Raw genomic sequence first — 21,432 nt, forward strand, 5'->3', positions numbered from 1 at the left:
GACATTTCACAAAAAGTGGCGTGAAGGTCTGAACTGCTGCTATTCCTTCTGTTTCCGATAGATGGCACATGATCGCCTGAAGCTGCGGCATTACAGTTGGAGGTTATTGGCTGAGTCTGGTGTAATTGACCTTATTGTGGTGGAGGAAGTAAAGCACCCAAAAAAATAATAAGCAAAGTTTGGATTAGCCCCCTCAAAAAAGACAACTTACTCATTGTTTCAGTGTTAATTTAATCATACAAATGCTTAATTATAGATACAGGAGAAAAAAAACAACTTTATTTTGACAGTTTCTCTTCAGATAAATGTGCTATTTTAGGACTATGTAAACTTTCATCTCATCCACTCACCATGCCACCCATCTCAGATCCGTACATAGTCACAAACTAAAAGTAGAGAATGAATCCAGCAATATTCAGATTTCTCACCATCTGTCTCTTTCTCGCACACAAGCAGGCTCACAAGAAGGAAACACACACACACACACACCCCCACAGACACAGACACACACACACTGACGTAACTAAAAGAAGCAATGCAGAACAGTGTATACTGTTTGGGAGGAGGACTCTCAGCTGACTTTCAACAGACATACAGCAGCACTGCAACACAGAATGCTGGTGAATTGTTTTTACATCACATAAGCAATGAACTCAGATATCATGAATGACATTTGATAAATTAAACTTTGGAATAATACAAATAACTCTTGCCTGGGGGGGAAAAAAAAGTAACACTATCATGGTTCCATCAACATTTCCTGTTTTATTTTCAAGCCCAGAATACATGATGAAGTCCACTGTCTGACATAATGAACATAGCAAAGCTAAAGTAAATTCAGGTGTGATAGCAGACAGAGAGTAACTCACTCACGGATATGTAAAAACCTAAATGTGTGATCGAGATAAACATGAACTGATCTTTTTTTTTTTTAAGATTAGACATGGGTGCAGTGAGGAAACTAATGTTTAAAATGTTTATGGTTAACATTATGCAACAAAACCTTAAAGCTGTGAAGAACTTTAAGGGGAGAAACAAATCAATAAAACCTTCTGGAAAAATGCTGGTATCATAATCAGCCAAAAAAACAAACAAAAAAAAAAACACTTGCTCATCACAAGTGGACAGCATTGTGCAAATAGCAGTATAGGAACATCAGTGCTAATCCTGATGCAAAGCATTAATTTTCATATTCAAATTGTTGATTACTACAATCAAACATCAACTTATCACCTTTTTTTATTTATCCAATGCTCTCAACATGATGTCAGGTCAAGTTGGTCATCTGATTTTTTTTAGCACCACCTGCTGGCTGTAAATGGGACTCTTTGCATCTGCAGTGCACAATAAGACAGCAAATAAATAACAGGGCAATTAGTGAGTCAGTTCAAACGGTGCAGAATCACTCGACAATACTTCAGAGGTACACGCCCAGCAAAAGCTCTCTCAATATCCGTGTGTGTGTGTGTGTGTGTGTGTGTGTGTGTGTGTGTGTGTGTGAACAGACACGTCAACCTTTGCCCAAGTAGTATACACCATTTTTTTTTTATGTCAGTTAAATCCAAAGAGAAACAATAACGTACATGCACACAGAACAGGCGCGCGCACACCGACAGAGACACACACATATCAAGTACACGTACTGTAGACATGGACTCTGAAAACTACAGTCACTCATCAGGCAAAATAGATTTAGATGGCTTTTTCAACCCTTCCTCACACCTCACTTGATCAGACTCACTCACATCCTTTTGCGCTTCAGCATCTATTTAAAGCGAAAATCCACCCTAAAAAAAAACAGCAAACAAATAAAAAATAAAGAAAAAACAAAAAACACACGTTCCATGCAGTCTGAATCGGGAAGCTGCAGGCAGTGTGACTTGATGACAGAATAGATTAGTGTCGTGGTTCTCTGGATTTCATCTTTGGGAGAGACAGGGTTCCTACACAGGGATGCTTTTCTTTGAATATTGGCCACTTGTGCGTCTGGATACTAATACGACTTTCACATATTGTAGACATTGATTTTATTTGTTACTTTAACTACACAGACTGTCGACCTCGGAGTGTAATGTTAGCGTGTTGCTACATTTCAAATGTGTCAAGGAAGTATCAGGAAACACTGGCACTTATGTCGGGCTGACACAAACAGGTCAATATGTGTTATCTAACCTGCCACAGAAATCTTGGTCCTGCTCAGTTTTGTCCTGAAAGGGTGAACGCAGTATTACAGCAGTATCTTATGAGTAATAAATGTAATACAAAGACAAATATTGGTGGCAACTTCTCAGCCACAAATCGAATTATTCTCCATTGTAAAAATATTTGAAGCATTACAGTAAATTGTATGTTCTCAAAGCATTTTTTTTCTTAAAACCGGTAACAAGCTGTTTCAGCCTTTCATTCAATCTGACTGATGCACATCTAATCATAATCTTCAGTCAAATACAAATCTTCCAACCGTTTTGAATTGTCCAAAGACGTGAGTGCACACAAGATGTAAACACAGGACTCTTTACCATCTCTGCCATCCAGATTTATCCAAAAACGAGTAATTCTGTGTTTTAGTATTAGTCTTTTGTGAATGTTAACGCTCCGATATTTACCTAGTCATATTTCTTGTCATTAACACTCCACATTGTTCACCGGGTTTCTGCATGAAAACTGATGTATGGCTTTCAGGAAAACTGGAAAATAATCCATACGCTTGTAGTAATGACTGTTGGGTGTGGTGGACAAAAGATTTCCAATCTAAAATGTACATCCCACAGTTTTCCAAAGGCCTCAAAATGATCACAATCTTTTTTTTTTAAACTATTCTCAACAGTTTTCCGAACATCTCTAGATCTGTGTAGGAACCCCAAAGAAATATTCAATTGAACGAGGGAATATCAAATCATATTGCAGGTCGTTTAGGGTTGATTTTCCCTTTAATTAGGCGTGTTTTTACGGTGGAAATAAAAAATAGTCGTGTGTGTTTTCGAAGGGTTTATAGCACTCTTAAATGAAGCATTCACACATGCGAATCCGGGTGTTGTTGTCAGGTGGGATGTTTTCACTGTAGCGGATGTAATCCATCACCCCACTGTAGTTTGTGGGCCAGTTTGAAAGGGCCATGAGGTTGGGGAGAGGGTTGTCATGAGTCAATATAAAACAACTGTCCCCCCCCCCGCCTCTGACTCCTCTGCACTTAAGGACTCCAAGGGTGTTATGCTCATTATTCACCATGAGGTGGGGGGGCTGGGGGGGAGGGGGTAGGGGGGAGGGGGTTGGGGTCTTTGTCTTTCTAGCTCTGTCCAAATGGATAGGGTCCGTGAATACCCTGAAAAGAATGAGAGAGAAAAATGTGTTTAAAGTTAAAGGTTTGGGTCAGCACACACTCATTACAGTGCAGTGAAGGCATGTGCAAAACATCAGTTTGGTACATGGCACCGGTGCTGCGATCATCTGTTCCAGGGGAGTAACAACACTTGCGGTACATGTAGGAAGCAGCTCGGCTCGCGTCCTTTTGGATTAATGCCTCATTGAAATGTCGCTCTCAACAGTCCCGTTAAACCACCCCAGAGAGGCTATGAGCCCAAACTATGAATGAGAGTTCAGCTATGCCAGGCATGAGGTGATACTACTGTGTAACAATTATGTGGCCCCGCCCAAGAGATTCAGCTGATTCAACTGAGTTAAATCACCAGTGGTAACACGCAATAAACGCAACAGTCACACGGGGGTTGACACATACTTCCTCATCACGCCCAAAGTCGACGTCACTTTAACTAAATCGAAATACTGTAGGTGTGGTCGTGGCCGCATTAGGCTGTAATTATCATCAATTATCATTATATAACAGAAAACTGAAACGTTGGCTAGATGAACTTTGCTTTGGTAACTACTGGGGCAAAGAAATGTACATCCAAAGGAACAGCTGTACTATTACTCAGGTCAAAACAATCTATCATCTGTACAGTGAAGTCATTTTGGATCAGATTCAGCGCTACGTTGTCACACTTTGTGACAACTAGTGCATGAAAACCAAAAATGAAAGTACTTATCCTCTGATTACAACAGCTGCAATCCACTACACTCAGACAGACATTGATACGCTCGTAAGCATTATTCTTTTTATTGCTGCTATTTAAACTCTGAAACTCCTGCAATCGTCCAGAACCTGATATCTCATAACAGCTGAAGATCAGGCTGCGGTGAAGGATGTTGGTGTGATATGAGATGAGCCCCAAATGGCCTCAAGTGTCTGCTTCTACACACAAAATCTAAAAGGACAGACAATTAGAATGAAACCTTTATATCTTCAGCACTCCATAAGCTTTCCTCAATGCCACCAACAGGCCAAAGTTTTGAATTTTGTATGCAAAATATCTCATTATATAGAAGCCAATTACAAAGCATATTAAAGCTCAGAACAGTTTTGATTTAAATAACCCAGAGGCCTTTCTGCAACCACCATCCTCAAGACAAACTAGGGGCAAATGGCAAAGCTCTAAGAAGAGCAGAATTTATCAGTCATTGACCCTAACTTTGGTTTGTTACATTTTGTGGGGTGGAATGAAGATAAGACCATACTTGAAATGACAGGGCACAAATAAAAAACCTTAATAGTTCATGTGTATGTTTTCACAAAAGGACGGTTAAAGCAGTGTCTGGCTGTTCTAGCATAGCAAACACTAGTGATACTCCTCTGAACCAAACTATTTATAGAGTCAGAAAATATATATATGGTCATGGCTTTTTAAAATTTCAAAATATGGTAGCTTCCATTCTTTCCTTCCTACAACAGCAACATCCAGTGTTACTGCAGTCTGTTGATTGGCCCAGAACATCCATGCTGACACGTGACTAACGTTCAAATGAGTGTCCATCAAACAACAAAACAAGTCCAACGACAATGTCCAGTTATACCTCATAGAAGCTCTTCACACACATGAAACTGAGCATATAACCAACACCAAACACTGTAAATGGAGGCATGCCCTTCTATGATGGTGTTCATGAAAACTGTTTTTACACATGCATACACACAATACCTCAGGAAGGAAGGCTGCTCATGAGTGAACTTAAGGTTTAGTGTAGTGTTGTAAAGTTCCATCATACATACCTGACCATATGTCACCACAGAAAGATTTGTTTGGAGACCATTCGATGCTCTATTTACAGCATTATGAGACAGTCCATTTTGATCTTGCTGGATTGGCTCTTGTGTACGTTCCCAGGCTCCGCCGGGATCTCTGAAGCTGTTGTCAGTGGCGTCATGCTTGTTCTTCTGCGGTGAGGCGAAGGGGTTAAAGTCTCCCTGCACGTTGCGCTGGGGTTGGGTGTTGAATTCTGTCTCGAACGAGGACAACTGCTGCGTCACGCCAAGGAGGCCTCCGACTTCTACGCTAAGAATCACCCAGATTACATCTGTGGAGAAACGAGATGAGAGACACACTCAGAAAGTTTGTGACAAAAATAAGTCGACAGCCGTAATAAAATCTCAACAACCTTGTTAGAAATCAAATCTTTTGTGATTTCCTACCTCCGTAGAATAACCCGGTGGCTGTACACATCCTCCACTGGCCCTGGTACATGCCTGGAGCCGTTGGACTTCGCATCTGCACACTCACGTCTGATATTTCCTGGGGATCTAGTGACTTCACCATAACTGTGTTTACATGCCCAAACTGATCCCCACCTATGTACTTGAGACTGACCCCAGGTGGCCACGACTCTGCGCCTGCAATACACAAAGATAAGGGTTCAACAACAAAACCACGACGCTGTAACTGAGATTTCCTCTGATGAGTATTACATAGAGACTCAGAAAGGCTGCTGACAGTGTATTCAAGCTAAACGTGTGAATGCAGCGACTTGTTTCTCACCTGTGTTTTGTATTCTCCAGGTCTTTGTGAACGGTGTGTCTGGAGGAACTGACTCTCCTTCCCCAATTGTCACATCTTCAACAAAAGACATGGACGGCGTGTTGATGTTGGGACTTTCAAAGTCGTAGTATGCACCGATTGCAGCCTGCAGGTTCCTGTTCCACAACAAAAAGGAAGAGCGTGGTGTTATCAGGAGTTATGCTACAATAAAAGCTAACATCAAGGAGAATGTTGATTGCCCCGTCTTCATAATACTTTTTTTCAGCACTTCCTGGATCTAGGGGTCCAGGTGATGGACAGCCTTTTTTCATCTGCTGCCTCAGAAACTACTTGATCTAATGTGACAGTAAACCAAACCTGATAGTGTCGACTAAAAGGAAAATGCATCCTAAAAGAGAATCCACAGAGATTATGTCGCTCAGTTACGATTTGTCTCTTTGACAGCAGACAGACAGTTGAGCAAACTGGGACACTGATATCTAATCTTTTTACAAATGTGGTTCTCTTTGTATGCGAAGCTCTTCACACTGACGATGAAGTGACTGGTCAACAGAAAATTAAAAGAAATGTTCACTCACTCCAGTTTCTAACATTTAAATTTGTATTTCTCTGACAGTAAAGGGAATAAGAGTAAAGACGCTGTTTTACAGCAAATGCTTAAAAAGGTCCGGTGTGTAGGATTTAGTGGCATCTAGCAGGGTAGATACAGATTGCCACCTCTTCGGGTCACCATATCCTTCCTGGCGTGATGGAGAAACTACAGTTTTTCCATTCTAGGCTATAGTAGAAACATTCTTTATTTTCAGGTGATTACACACTAATGAAGATATTATATTCAATCTCTGTCATATTCTGTAAACAGAGCTCCCTAAATCTTACACACTGAATCTTAAATAAATAAAAGTGTACCCCAGTCATATAGCATCGTACAAAGATAAAGCTGGTGGAAAAGAAAGTCCATCTCTGACTAAGATATCCTGACTACGTCATACAACATGTTGACTATCTACATCTGAAAGCAAACGTGTTTCTGTCTGTTCTGAGTGTGCATAGTTGAAGGAAAGGTGAAAAGCCTGCTGTCATAGAGATGGGGACTGTTGGTCGGTCTCTCCTCAAAGGTATTGCACAAAAAAAAGATGGAATAAGTTCTGTAAAAAATAAAAAAATAAGAGAGCTTGAGAGAGAAGTTCAAACTCTGCTTACTTTCTCACCCCCACATGTCCAGCATGAGAAGTTGCAATAATTGTTGGGCCAAAACGGAGGTTTCAAACTTTGGACAAGCGCTTTGGTTTCAGCACACTGACATCTTTGGCTCTTGAATCCTACACTTCCCATGAAGCAACTCAATAGTATCTTCCTTTAGACTCCTCCTGCCTGGTTAACATGTACGTATGTCAAACCACCGTAGCTGTAAAGTGACAATAACTGCAGTTCCTCAAACTTCCACTTGAGGCTGGCTACAGAACGACTCGGTCTCCTTAAGTCCTCATGTTCAAATGTCCAACTTCACAGCAGAAATAAACATGTTTACAGCCTGCTACAAAAAAACTGTTTTGGTCTCTATAGCTAATTTCCCTGTTCGTGACAACTGTACTGAGAGTGAACTTCTTTTTAACACATGTGTTGAAGTTATTGGGCTTTGAGTTATGCATAATTAACAGCATGGCCATTTTGATTGACAGGCAGGTGCCGTTACATGTGGCTTGTTCGAGCACGCAGGCGTCATTCAGCCCACCTGCAGGTCCGCCGATGATCTTTGTTGATTTTTAGATTAACAGTGAGGAAAAAGAGGCAGGACTACCAAAATGGTGGCAACCAGAGCCACCATACTCTGAGCTTCAAAATGGCTCTTCAGTCACGGATCGGACGTCCATTCTTTATGCTGTCACTGTTTTAAACCTCACTGTGGGTCTTAAACAAAGCTCGTCCAAAGCTACAGAAGATACGATCTATTTATGGCACTTTTGTTTACTCTCTTTGTTCTTTCAACCTGCTTATATGTTCCTGTTGTTTGAATCTGACTCATCATAAAAGTTGAACAAATACACACACACACAGGTTTCACACACTGCGCGGTACTTGCCATGACTCAAAAGGTCATTTTCATGTGTAACCTTTAATGGAAGTGGAACTGTTTTGTCATCACTGATCATAAGACAACGTGTCGGGATCTGTGTGATTTACAATCTGTTAACAAATCTGTAGACGAACACACACACTCGAGGTGATTTGTTCTTTAAAAACCCTCCTGTGTTGATCTCTTGCTGTAAACTCAGCAGATCTGACAAAACAGTTTCAGTGGACAAATTCCAGCAGCTGTCACGTGACAGTTTTTTTTTACGCCCCCAAAACCGAAACTTGGGACAAAAATGCTGTGATTTCTGTTTTTAAGCCTTTTTTTTAAAAGTAGAAGATGTGATCAGAGCCATTGATAAATAACTAAAAAAAAAAAAAGACTGGGATCAATCGATGAGCGACACAAAGACGACTTGATCACGACCGTTTGTTGTCAGCCGTTGATAGATCACGACTGGTTACGTCACCAGACTAACGTGAAGAAGTGTCTGTCGCTGAGTTGTAGCTTCTCCCCGCGGAGCGTGGTTTAAACGGGCTCTGGACACTCTTATGTAATGTGGCGGAGAGATAACACACACACGGAGAGTTCAATGTGCTTAAATTAAGCCTGCCAGCTAGTTAGTTAGCTCGCACTTTGCGCCTTTTTCCCAGTTATTTCACCTCTAACGTAACTCGCAGTCGGGACAAACTTTACCGTTTCACTTCCGTTTGCCCCCGAAACGGTCGTTAAGGAGCGAAGTGGATGATGAAATGTTCCCTCCTGACTTTGAACACCAACTTAGCATGTTTAAAGTCTGCTAACTGGCTAATTACATAGCTGGGTTAGCGTCACGTCGCTGTCCCACAACAGGCCCACGCATCCCCGCACTCACCAGTTGGTCATGTCCAGGAAGAAGGCGCAACCGGCTGGGTTGAGCTGGAAGCCCAGCAGCCTCTGAAACTCCGAGATGAGGACGTCTTTGTCCGTGGTGCCCATGCAGCTGAACTTCTGCATGAGCTCCGCGTCCACGTCCATGTCCGTGCCCTCCATGGGGTGGCGGGGGTGTCCCGTAGCAGAGACGGGGGGTGGTGCGGGGGTCCTCTCTCAGTTTAGTCCGAGGCCTCGTCCAGCCATAACAACCAGCTCAACAACAACAAGCGCCAGTGCGCATGGCACGACCGCGGGGACGATGTCTGACGTTGCAGCGAGCCCGCGCGTCACCTTCGCCAATCACGTAGTGGGCGTCGACGTCATCTGTTGCTATTTGCAGCCTCCTTCTCATTGGTTTATCAATGAATCCACATATAGACCGCGTTTGATGTTGGATACAATCATTTTTATTTATTTAGATTAAATTGTGTAATACTGACATTGCACTGTGAGAGCTGCATTATAGGTCTAGATTGTATTTTTCTTATATATAAACCTTGGGCATTACTGATTCATAGCTGTTACCCCATGCACTCCTTAAAAAAAAAAATAATAAAAAATAAAATTAGTTTATCAGTGAAGTCCAAGTTGCTAATCATCGCAGCTCAGTACCAGATATATCAAATGAAGTAATATTTGAATATTATTTCAAACATATTATTTCCAGAAATGTATATTTTATGATGTTTATTTTTGTAAACTATATCATCTTTCTAAAATCCATAAGACAGATTTGTAATTTTTTTTTAAATCAGCAAAACTACACTTTTTTAAAACCTTTTTGTTATAATCATCAACCTACACACCTACAAATATACAAAGACAAATATTTCCTATGCTATCTCAACTTTCTTTGGCTTTCGTAGGTGAATTGTAAACTTCCATGTTATTGATCTGTGTAACTGTGGACATGTATAAATGATGAAGTGTGTAAATGATGTATAACAATGTAGATGTTCCTTATGATGATGCTTTGTCTGTAGGCCTTTCTCTTTTTTATTTCTATTACTAGAAACCATGTTTATTTATCTTTGCGGATCTTGTACTATTAGTAAAGATAGTTTAATCTTTTGTATAGTGGCTGATTTTGATTCAGTTAATAAACTTGCATGGGGCAAAGTATTTGAACACTTACTCATGTACATTTTTGGAGTTTTGAGTATTTCCATTAAATGTTACTTTATGCTTCTGCTCTAATACATATTGTATTTTTTTATAGTTACTAGTTAGTTTGAAAGCTGGATGAGTACAATTACGATCTGTTGATAGCTTAAATTATATTTATAAATTATATATTTTTTCTGGTATCGCTATATAAGTAAAAGAAAAGACTTTGTATTAGTTTTGGCCAGCAAAAAAACCCAAACAACTCTAAATTAATCATGGAAGGTACATTAGAGTTAGCAAGATCTTCAATTTTAATACAAAATAAATGAATAAATAATAATAAATAAGAAAACTTCAACCAGTGAACTGTGAATAACAGTATCACAATAAATGACAACAAAGTTAAATGTCCTTAATTTAATAGAAATAGATAATAGCGTTTTGTGGTAAAATGTGAATCTACTAAAATATTTCATTTACAAACATCTTATTGCGTATTGGCTTATTTCTGACTAAACGATCGTGTTTGATTCAGACTAAAATGCGTATAAAACAAACCGAGCACAACCCTCTCCTCACACTCTCAGGCGGAACTAACTGTGAGTGGCTCTCAGATCCGGTGGGAACACTTATTGTGGACACCGGAATCCCGCTCTCGGCCGAGACAGCAGCCGAACATGCCGAAGTAAGTCCAGATATAATTTCTCTTTTTATTCTTTATTTCTTAATTTCAACTTTTCATCACACTTAACAGCTGCACACGTGTGCGTTAAGAGACAAACTACGGTCAGAGACTCGTCGAAAACGCAGAGGAAGGGCTCGGTCTGTGTCCTGATGAACGCTGTGAGCTTTGTTTGGGCTTCGTCTATTTGCTGGCCGCGACCTCGACGTGAACGACAAATAAAACAAACAGCAGCGTCACTTCAACGCGGTTTGATGCGATCATGAGTCTGTACGACTTCTCATTCATGACCACGTTAAGCTGGCTCTTTTGTTGAAGCCATGGTAACGCCATGGTAACGTTAACGCCGGGTTGGACTCAGTCATGCTGTTGTTACAGAGCAGATACATCTGATGCTTTAACAAATTAAAGACAACAAGGCGGCATTTTAAAGAAAGTTAACAGAAACCAGCAGCAGCGTACGAAACAAAATCAATTATTACTCTGCATCTTTTTGTCCAAGATGTTTGCAGAAGGTGAAGATGTCCAGCCGTGTCTCATTGCTGGGTCAAAGACTTGTCTTGCAGGACATTTTGCAACATCTGCATATTATAATTTCTCACAATGGAAACATATTCCTGTTACATCCTGTCCAGACCAAACACATCACAGATATGTATGTTTATGCATTGCAGCTTGTCTTTTTAATTATGTGTCAGTGTAAATCAGGTCTCTGTCTGTCTGCAGCATGTCCCAGCTCAGTATAAGTCAAGCATTATATTTGATCCTAACCTAAATCTTCTCTCTAATATTTTACCTTCGTCAGGTTTTACTGTGACTACTGCGACACCTACCTTACACATGATTCGGTAAGTTGTGTTTGTGTCCGCTAAATATCATCCTCATATAAAAGTCTTTGCCGTATGCTTTTTCTGTGTTTTACAATGTATTTGTGTTTGTAGCCGTCGGTGAGGAAGACCCACTGCAGTGGCCGAAAACACAAAGAAAATGTGAAAGATTACTACCAGAAGTGGATGGAGGAGCAGGCTCAGAGCCTGATCGATAAAACAAGTAAGCCAGTTATTGTCAGTCGGTTTAAAAGTGCTAAACGACTGCACTTTTTAAATTCTTTAAAGGGATCTTATTTTAACGTGTTTTTCCATCATAGTGAGTAAAACTGAGATATATATTTTTTAATGTAGACTGTTGCTGTGTTTATCTGTAAACACTTATTGTAGAAGTGGACAGTTGCAGCACTATGCTGTGTAGAAAGTTTATGTTGTCGCTTGCATTCTACATGTGGAGTATGTAGCTCAGTCCATAGGGACTTGGCTTGGGAACCGGTCCCGCATGGACCAAAAATATGGAAGGTGGACTGGTAGCTGGAGAGGTGCCAGTTCACCCCCTGAGCAAGGCACCGACCCCCCCAAACTGCTCGCTGGGCGCTGGTCTGGCTGGCTGCCCATCACATGTCTATGCCCTTGTATGCCCTGCATGTGTGTGTGTGTGTGTGTGTCTGTGTGTCCGGGTTAAAATGCATGTAAAAAATAAAATGGAGTGATTAATCCCATCGAGGGATTAATAAAGTATATCTTCATCATCTTCTTCTTTGATTGTGTCCTGAACATGAAATATTTGTGTTGTTTCTTTGTGTTTTAATGTTTTGCGTTCTCCCAACAGCGGCTGCTTTTCAACAGGGGAAGATTCCTCCCACACCGTTCCCTGGCGGCCCTCCCCCAGGTGAGTCCATCGTCATTCAGCTCTGCAGTCATTTGATTAACACGGACATTGGCTCTTGATAGTTATAGACTGAATGTGGAAGCATTTAGCTCCATATTAAGCGCTATAAAATTAATTTAATTAGAGTAAATGATCAGCAAGTGTCAGTTTAATCTTCCTGCAGATTAATGAAACATCAACAGACATAATGATAACCTGAAGGAAGATACTAGTATTACTAATATTTTTATTCACTCCTCTGCGTCGTAGATCAACTTTATTGATGAGTTCTGCTGATGACTCTGCTAAAACAATATAAGACAAACATAAGTTATATTGAGTGTCCACTGAATGCAAATGAGCAGCTTTTCGAAGTTATGACGGAGGCCGTGTTGATGTGAGTTTTCTAAACATGCAGCTCCACAGAGGCCAAATCACTTGTGGCTAAATTTGGAGATTTATTGGTCAAAAAGCAACTGATGCCACTTTCTAAAGCCGCCTGACACAGCAGTCAATAAATCAGAAGGAGAGAGGTGTTTATAATATCTAATATTTTATCTGTCTGCATAGAGTAAATGAGAGAAACAACATTTAATATAATGGGATACAGCACAACAAGCTTTGAATCAACACCGCTCTAAAACAATTTTAACACAAGTGAACGTTACAACTTTGTAGGGAGGATTTATGTATTTATTGTAGGACTTTTGTAGTTTGGTCTACGACTGTCTCAAAGATTCAACATGCCAAACTTGTATTAAAAGTGTGAGAGCAGTGTTTGAGTACATAAAACATAATTTCGTCTACAGTTCAAGTTCAACGGTTTAATTTCTGCACAACATTAAACATTTGCTCTTTATGTTAAAGGCGGTCCTCCTCGCCCAGGCATGCTACCAACACCGCCCATGGGAGGTCCACCTATGATGCCCATGATGGGGCCTCCACCACACGGGATGATGCCTGGTGGACCTGGTAAGAAACACGTGTTTTTAATAAAGGCTTCACTCATTCCTAATTTGTGGAACCTAACATTGAAATATACTTTGAAACTGGATGTGTTTGGCAGTCTAAAATAATTCAGATGGACTGTTAAAGAACGAACAAAGGCTTCGCTATCACCTCGTATCAGAAGTTTGCAGCAGTCTAGTCAATCATTGGCAATAGTCACATGTACATAGTGAACTATTGGCCGCACAGGGTTGAATCTGTCCTTATTCACATTTTTTGATGACCTCTCATTCTCTTTTTTTGTTATAGTAAGTAAACATGAAAACAGACAAAAAATAACAACAGGAATTTCAGTGTTACTTTGTTTTGTATCACCGTATTGAATATCTCTGCTTCTGGACTTGTTAGTTGCAGCTCTAATGTACTGCAGACTCAAGCCAATCAAATTTGAGTTTGCACAGAATCAGACAAAGTGAAATATTTCGACCCCACGTCACATTCAGTATCTGATTTAAAGAGAATAATCGGGTTATCATTATACCATCATAAATCAGTACCTAAAGCTTTGTGTACCCTCACTGTCACATTTAGGAGGCATGAGGCCGCCAATGGGAGGACCCATGCAGATGATGCCAGGACCGCCACACATGATGCGTCACCCTCGACCCATGATGATGCCAGTCAGGCCAGGAATGATGCGACCGGACAGATAAGAGCGAGCGGATTTTCTCCGTTCTTTGTTGCCATGAACAGACTCTGTCTAGTGAGGACACTTGGGTTAACACTTGGATTTATCAATTTTTTAAAAATTCTTTAATCTCTTCAACCATGAGCCCCTGATGTAATTATGTTTTTGTGTAATTACATTGTTTTCTGCCAGATGTGATATTTATTACTATTCACCTCTTCAGAATTCATTTTAGACTTTTTTTTTTTTTTTTACGTCATCTCTTGTGTTGGTGTCAAGATTGAAATATCTAGTCTCACTTTGACAAACTGTTCAGCACGTGCATTTGAAGAGAGCGTGTTTCATTTGACAATATTTGTTACTATATTTCTGCTTTTGTTTTTAGTTTTTACACGTTTTGTTGTATTTCATTGCATTGCTTTGATAAATAAAACCGTGATTTCAAACCCGTTTAGACTGTAGTCCACATCAACAAAGCTAACATTTTTAAAATCGTGCACTAATGCAGATGTCTTCAAGTTTGTTTTGGATGATTCAACCTCTGGTCAGGTTGAAGCTCTTTGAATTCTGTTACAAAAATAAACTTTAGTGAGGAAGCTGTGTGTGCTTAGAATTGTATGAAGCCAGAACTGAGAGTTGCGGCCATTATTTATGACAAAGTAGTGACAAACCTCCAAATAACGATGCAACTCTACAACCCAACCCATCAGCTCTACAGAGCATTTCAGTGTTTTCACACCCAACCCATCAGCTCTACAGAGCATTTCAGTGTTTTCACTCCCACTGCTCGCATCAGCATTGTTTCCAGAAGCAGCAGAAAGCTGCTTGTAGCGAAGAATTTAAAATTAATAAATAAATAAACATGCAGTTCCAGCTTACAAAAAGGCAGACAAAGTTTGGGACTAGCTGGTGAACATTGCAAAGCAGATGTTTTCCTCAAGAGTTAAGTGAATACGACTTACATTTGTTGTGAGTCCAAATGAATTAACTTAATAAACTAATGTTGCTTTGTAGCTCCTGGATGTGTACGAAACTGTCTGCTTACAGGTTTGGTATATCAACTTTCTAAGGTAATATCATATATCAGCGTATCTGCTGGCACACTGATTTGTGGATGCTGTTAAAATTTAACAGCTGGGGCTTAAAAAAAAAAAAAGAAGCATTTTTTGAGCTGTTGACAACAAAATTACATAGTGTGGAACGTGGGTATTCAAAATAGGGCTGCGACTAATAACTGTTTTCAGTTGTGATTAAGAAACGGCTGTTATAATTTCCCACGACTGAAAGTGACGGTTTCAGATTTCTTGTTTTGCTCAAACAAGAAATGAATATATAACCTAAATATATTCAGTTTAGTCCCGTGCATGACATTGAGAGACTAAAACCAGCAAGTTATTTTTGTGTGTGTGTTTGCTTTTGCTCCAAGAGGAAGAAAGTAAGCATCTTGATCAAAACGCAGCACACTCTGAAACAACTCTCATCTGTTCAGCCTGATTCCTTGCCACATATCCTTCAAGTTTTACGTCATTCATTTGTCATTTTTACACGTTCTGAAAACATTAGGCACATTACTTTTGCCAAAAAAAAAGGGATTCAAGTTGTCAAACACTGCAAAGACGTCCTTGATTTGAACCCACCTTGGCCACCTGGGCTATTCCTGAGTGAATTCGACTTGTTCACTCCGCCTGAAGGTGTGAATGTGTTTGTCAAAGTGTGTCAGCCCTGCGATAGACTGATAAACTCTGTCCTGTCCACTGCATTCTGGGACAAGCTTTACCCTCTTGAAACCCAGGCAGATACAGAAAAACAGACAGATGTTTAAAATGTTGTTTCGCTAGAAAAAAAGCAAGCTGACCCAGAGCTCATTAGTTTATTCAGTCGAGCGTGTATGACGAATTACAGCTCTTACATAAGAATCTGTGGCTGTTGATGAATAATTATCTCAGCTGACATTTGTGTCTACAAAGCCTGGCAAGAGCTCTCCTTTAGCGGGTTTGTAACTTCTGCATCCACTATCACAAACATCTGTCTATAATTATCAAAATATCTCAACAGATGGAGCTAGAGAGTTGTAGTACTTTGCATTTACAACCAAGACACTGGAGTGATGTGCAATGAATGGTTATGTGCTTTCATAGACTGTCAAATTCAGGACATTTTGTGGTTTTATGGTTTAGGAAATTTATAGGCTACATATTAAAAAAAAACAAAAAAACAGTCGCTATATTTTTTCATGGCATTTGCCAATTTTTATGCTCGCAGACTAAAAGGAAAATGCCGTGACGACTATCCAAACCACATCAGATAACTTTGGGGTCACTGTCAATCATGCATGTTGCAAAATGATCTTCAAAGAGACTTTGGTAGATTACATGCAATCTGATGGCCGCTCCGAGGGACGGATTCCATAAAGTATCCCATGAACATCCGCTCTGACATCAGCGAGACAGGAATAAAACCATGTAAATGCACATTTTATGCATATGTCGAGGACAGGCGCATGCCCGTGTGTCATCTGAAATCAGAAGAGTCTTTATGAATATTCAATCTAGTCCATGAAGTGAAGCGTTGCCCTGAAGGGAATGAAGTGGAGTGGGGGAAAAGTGTTCATGATTGGAGCTCGGGAGTTGAGGAAATACGCCTTATAATAAATCATACAGGAAGGGATCCACTCATGAGCGGACACTCTAGGGCTTGATCAGATATTTTGAATGTTAGATGAGGAAAAATGAGCTTCTGAAAAAAAATACATGTTTTCAACAATAGCAGGAGAAGTGACCCTTGAGCGCATTACCAAGTGCTACACTGTAAAAACGCAAGAACATTTATATTCTGTTGGTGTAAATGACACTAGACGTCATCTACACTGCAAAATATCAATCGATTTTACTGAATCAACTCATCTTTTATCTTTTACCTCTAATTAATTGAAGAGATTTGACAGTTTCGACTCAAATGTATCAAATTAAAGGTCCGGTGTGTAGGTTTAATTGCATCTAGTGGTGTAATCACTGCATTGCAGTCTCCTCACATTACCCTCGCCTACCTAGCAAAGGAGAAAAACACTTGAAGGTTTTTAAGTAAACAAAAAAGATAATTTCAGGTGATTATACATGCACGAAAACATAGTTATGAATATTTTTTCTGAATAATCCATGTCTGCTTTATTTTGAAAATAGAGGCCCCCCTCACACACTGGACCTTTAAATCATCCTGCTCAGCAGATCATTCACTTCTAACTATTTTTGACACGTTGTTTTGTTAAAGCAAGTACTGCATGCACAGTATCAGAAATGAAACTATCATTTAGATTTGAAGAAGGTTACACAAAGGAGGCCTGATATGTGTTTGTTTATATGTGACTCAGACGAGTCTCTAACAGTTCAAACCATGATGGGCAGGTACCGACTTCAACAGTTTTTTTTTTCCCTAAAAGTCGTCAAGAAGTCAAGACTGATCAGTCAGTTGATTCATCATGAACAGTCACCTTTTATTTAAGTGACAACTGAACATAATTTAAAAAAAAATCAAGTTGATTGAACAACCAGAAAATTTTAAGTGAGTAAATTACAGATCTGAGTCACAGCTATGAGTGACAATTTGAAGCTACTCCAAGCACTTTGCCAATTTGAATAATTTCAGTTGAAGTTCAGTTGAAGTTATGGAGTGTGTGGTGTCTTTGCTTTTTTTTTTTAAGCTAAGTGAAGCAGCGTTCAATATACACATTAAGTAAACACATCACCGTAATATAGATGGCACAAAGTAAAGCATTTATTCAGATTGTCCAGTGCAGTATTTCGTTCAGTCTGTTGCTTGTCCAAGTTTTCAGGTTTAGTTTGGTACAAAAGGCCAACACAAGCCCCGTTTTCAAGGTTAAAGGATGGTTAGCATGTTTTCCAAGTCTTTGTTAAAACTAGATTCAGGTGATCATTTTTGTGGAGAATTCTCTTCAGTGGAGAGAAAATGCACAAGAGTCTAAGTTGTCTTAGGTTTAGTGAAGCATGGCGAGAATGGAGGATTTATCAGTACACTTGTCATTCCATGATGCCGCCTCAGTTCTGAAGAAACTGTCCTCTCTGACTCATCTATATGCCCTCAGGATAGTGCTACAACTACTCTGTTTTCATAAACGGTCTTACTCGATGCATCTACAGCATGAAGACTTTGGTGTTTGTTGTGTCCTGGGAGTGAGAGAGCTCCATCCTCTCATAGTAATGAACAGAATGGCATCCGCTTTACTAAACACAAACATACAGCTGCTCTCTATCTCCAGGTAGTGTCCACATAACAATTTAGATTGAACACTATCTATAGTGACTCCAAGACATGTTTGACTGTGTAAACCCCTATATGTGGCACGCTGGAATAGAAAATTCCCTCACTGTTATATGAATTTAAACAGGTTTTGCTGTAATCATTCCTCCTGTTCATACTTTCCTTTCAGAGGTTTATCTGAAGCTGAATGGAGTGGAAGTGGATGTCTTTTGATTTTCTCTCTCCGTGTTACTAAATGTTAGAGTTTGCAGAACGTGGACTGTGGATTTTGTTCTCATGAGTCCATGTAAAGTAAGAATAAATGTGTTCTGAGTTTGTCAAACCAAAGAAGAAAGTTCTCCTAACCACTCAGCCAAATTTGAATGATTAAAAATATTGACAAGTTTATGAAATTAGGTGTCAAAATCAGGTGAAAATTAGTATTCTACTATAACACTTGTGGGAGCGGTCAAGCAGCAATTTTGAAGCGATGGAAACGTGTCAGATGAGATTAATTAATCTATCTCTCTGCTAGGGGTGCAGGGGTATGTCATCGAGCCACCTTTTAGGACCGCCCAAAGATCCTGGACTGAAAGCTGGTGAAAAACTGTTTGAACCTCTAACTCCACATTTCAGTAATATATCGTTCAAAGTCTTTTCACATGTTTTCAGCAACTATCTTCCAACATATTTAATGTATTCTTGAAGAAATCTCATAATTTCCTTTACTTGGACTTTAAATTGTAACAAGAGATCCCTTCCAAACATGAGTCAGTGTTTATATGGTAAATCTGATTTTGAAATGATTGTTTATCTATTGTTTAACATTCTCATTTGCTGTCAGTCCAGTGAGGAGCTACTAATCCACTAACAAAGAAGATTCAGTTCAGTTTAAAGATTTGTTCATACATGGACTGAACACCTTCAGAAATCATTTCAGTTGTTTAATTTAACATTTTATTGAATTTTCTTGCCTTGGAATCGGCTCGACTTTTTCGTTTTTTACAGTGCAGATCACGTTCACCTCTTTGATATTCCTGTCATACAAGTGAACGCATGACCGTCCCGAATATCTCTAACTCTCAGGGCTCACAGGAGAGGCTCTCAAAGAGCGATTCTCTTCAGCCCCCGGACCCATCAGCAAGGCCGTGAAGGAGAGAGGCTTCAGGAGGACTGCTGATTGATTAACTGTTTATACCAAACAGGTTTGACTGCGACTGCTGGCCGACCTGATCCGCACAGATTTACGCTCTCTGAAGGATCGTTTGGGCTCTGCATTCATGATCATGCATCATCTTGTGCTCCCAGCATGCAGTTGGCATCCTTACTACTCAACAGCCTTGGTTGAATGGGAAGTGATAATCCTTCGACTGCTGATTCCTCTAAAGCCAATTGGCTCATAACTGCATAAAGACCTGGATGATGCTGCTTGGGAGTGTGGAATGATTGCACAGGGCTGCTGGGTGGGCTATTGATGAAAAGAGAAAAAGAAAGTGGTCTGCAAGGCAAAGGCGAGATTCTTTCAATACTCCTTGTTTCTCTGTTTCCTCTTCCCTTTTGTCTCTCCCTCCCTCTCTGTTCTATCTCCACCCTCTCGTCTCATTCTCTCTGATGCCCTGCTACCAACACTACTCTGTAATTTAATCCATTTAGTCATGGCTCCAGATCAATATCCATTTTCCTAGGCCTTAGGGAGAGCCTCTTGAATCTGCTTGTTTCGAACAGTGGTTGTGTTGGCCAGCAGGGGCTCCCATGGGCCTGCGGGCTGATACAGATGTAGTACAACACAGTGTCTGAGAAAACAAAGCAAAGCTTGCATCTAATCTCTCACTAACCTGCCATACAAAACACAGATATACATTTTTTTCTTTTTCAAACTTTGCATTGCAACACTTAAAGTGAACATGATGATCACAGATGAATTATCCTCTTCCACGGAGATGCTGAAATGCAACGCCTGGCTGGTTAGCAAATGAATGACATAAAATTAGATTAAATTATGGCTAATTTGATTAGTGGGCCTTCTAAGTGACCAGGAAGAAAGATGAAATTATTATTTCTTCGCCCTCCAGGATTGATTTACTGTCGGCACATACTGGAATGGCACACGAGGAGTAGTTAGTTTCCCTCTACTGCAAGTGTTCAGTTACTAAACAGCCCATGTGTCCTGCCAAAATGTCCTTGAGCAACATGCCATCGGATAAAATTGTGACTGGAAGAATTAGTTACTGCTGCTGGGTGAACATTTTGAGCTCACATAACATTGTTAGCTGCCCCACTTCGGTACAAACTGTCTTTGTGGTGGCCTGCCACCGGCCAGCTGTGCGCTCTGTGGACACTGACAGTGATTCTCCTTCACCTGCTCTGCTGTGTTGTGCATTGCCATGTTTTATAAATAACCACGTTAAATATTCATCTGTCAGCATTTGCATCCAGACTATTTTGCGCTTCGCATAAAGTCAAAAGGACAGGAAAACAATTTACTATTTACTGACACACTGGTGTGAAATGAGACATGAAAATGAGTTACAGATATGTTATTCATACATTTGAGTTTTAATCCACAATAATCTTTGACCTTATTAAGCATTTTTATTATTTATTATTAGAGAGTTAACAGTGATGTGCGACCAAGATCCGCAAATAAAACCACGGTGGCTGTTTTACAAGGTCATCGCTTCAAACCCCCAGGGCACCAGGACGCAGCCAAAGTCATTCCTTGACCTCGGAAACCGGGGCTTTTAATCATATCACATGATCTTCCTCAGCGGGGCTCTGTGGTCAAGGATGAACTATATGTAAGTTACGTGAGTGCTCAGAAAAAATAAACATCACGACTGGGCAAAATCCATCTGCTGATGAAGGTTTTTGTCCATTAAATTATATTTGTTTTACAGAAACATCAAAATGTCACCCTGAGTCAATTAGCCTCATGTGATGCAGTGTCCTTGTGTTTTCTCTAAATATGAAAGCTGTACTATGCATGTGATATTCCGTAGCTATAATATCACAGTAATCCAGTGATTTCAAATGAATAAAACACATTTTATTAGTTAAATCAATGATTGTGTACCTGATTTAAATAACATATTCCTCAGGCAACATCAACAACTCTGATAGTAAAAGATCATTTTTGTGAAGTGGGTGAAAAGTCCACTTAAGGTGATGAGTAAGGTGATTTTCATATTCTGTTTTTGTT

The 21,432-nt window shown here is 39.9% G+C and overlaps 2 protein-coding genes across 2 annotated transcripts; one reads left to right on the plus strand and one right to left on the minus strand.

Annotated features, from left to right (window-relative positions):
* Positions 1-211: 211 nt before the first annotated feature.
* ilrun (inflammation and lipid regulator with UBA-like and NBR1-like domains) lies at positions 212-9,137 on the minus strand. Its single transcript, XM_010742573.3, has 5 exons — positions 8,819-9,137; positions 5,871-6,025; positions 5,528-5,725; positions 5,108-5,412; positions 212-3,322 (listed from the first exon to the last, which is right to left on the minus strand). The coding sequence occupies exons 1-5, from the start codon at positions 8,974-8,976 to the stop codon at positions 3,287-3,289; spliced, it is 852 nt and encodes a 283-aa protein (XP_010740875.1). The 5' UTR covers positions 8,977-9,137; the 3' UTR covers positions 212-3,286.
* Positions 9,138-10,521: 1,384 nt separating this feature from the next.
* snrpc (small nuclear ribonucleoprotein polypeptide C) lies at positions 10,522-14,433 on the plus strand. Its single transcript, XM_027278812.1, has 6 exons — positions 10,522-10,648; positions 11,451-11,493; positions 11,587-11,695; positions 12,305-12,364; positions 13,211-13,315; positions 13,883-14,433. Exons 1-6 carry the CDS (start codon positions 10,641-10,643, stop codon positions 14,002-14,004), a joined length of 447 nt encoding a protein of 148 aa, XP_027134613.1. The 5' UTR covers positions 10,522-10,640; the 3' UTR covers positions 14,005-14,433.
* Positions 14,434-21,432: the final 6,999 nt, after the last annotated feature.

Source organism: Larimichthys crocea, chromosome VI (genome assembly GCF_000972845.2).
Source record: "Larimichthys crocea isolate SSNF chromosome VI, L_crocea_2.0, whole genome shotgun sequence".
Classification (NCBI taxonomy): Eukaryota; Metazoa; Chordata; class Actinopteri; family Sciaenidae; genus Larimichthys; species Larimichthys crocea.

Coding starts and splice junctions, on each gene's coding strand:
- ilrun (XM_010742573.3), bottom strand. CDS start 8,976: ATGGAGGGCACGGACATGGACGTGGACGCGGAGCTCATGCAGAAGTTC. Junction 6,026..8,818: donor TTCCTGGACATGACCAACTG/GTGAGTGCGGGG, acceptor GTTGTGGAACAG/GAACCTGCAGGCTGCAATCG. Junction 3,323..5,107: donor CTGTGGTGACATATGGTCAG/GTATGTATGATG, acceptor CATTCTTTTCAG/GGTATTCACGGACCCTATCC.
- snrpc (XM_027278812.1), top strand. Junction 11,494..11,586: donor CCTACCTTACACATGATTCG/GTAAGTTGTGTT, acceptor TTGTGTTTGTAG/CCGTCGGTGAGGAAGACCCA. Junction 13,316..13,882: donor GATGATGCCTGGTGGACCTG/GTAAGAAACACG, acceptor TGTCACATTTAG/GAGGCATGAGGCCGCCAATG.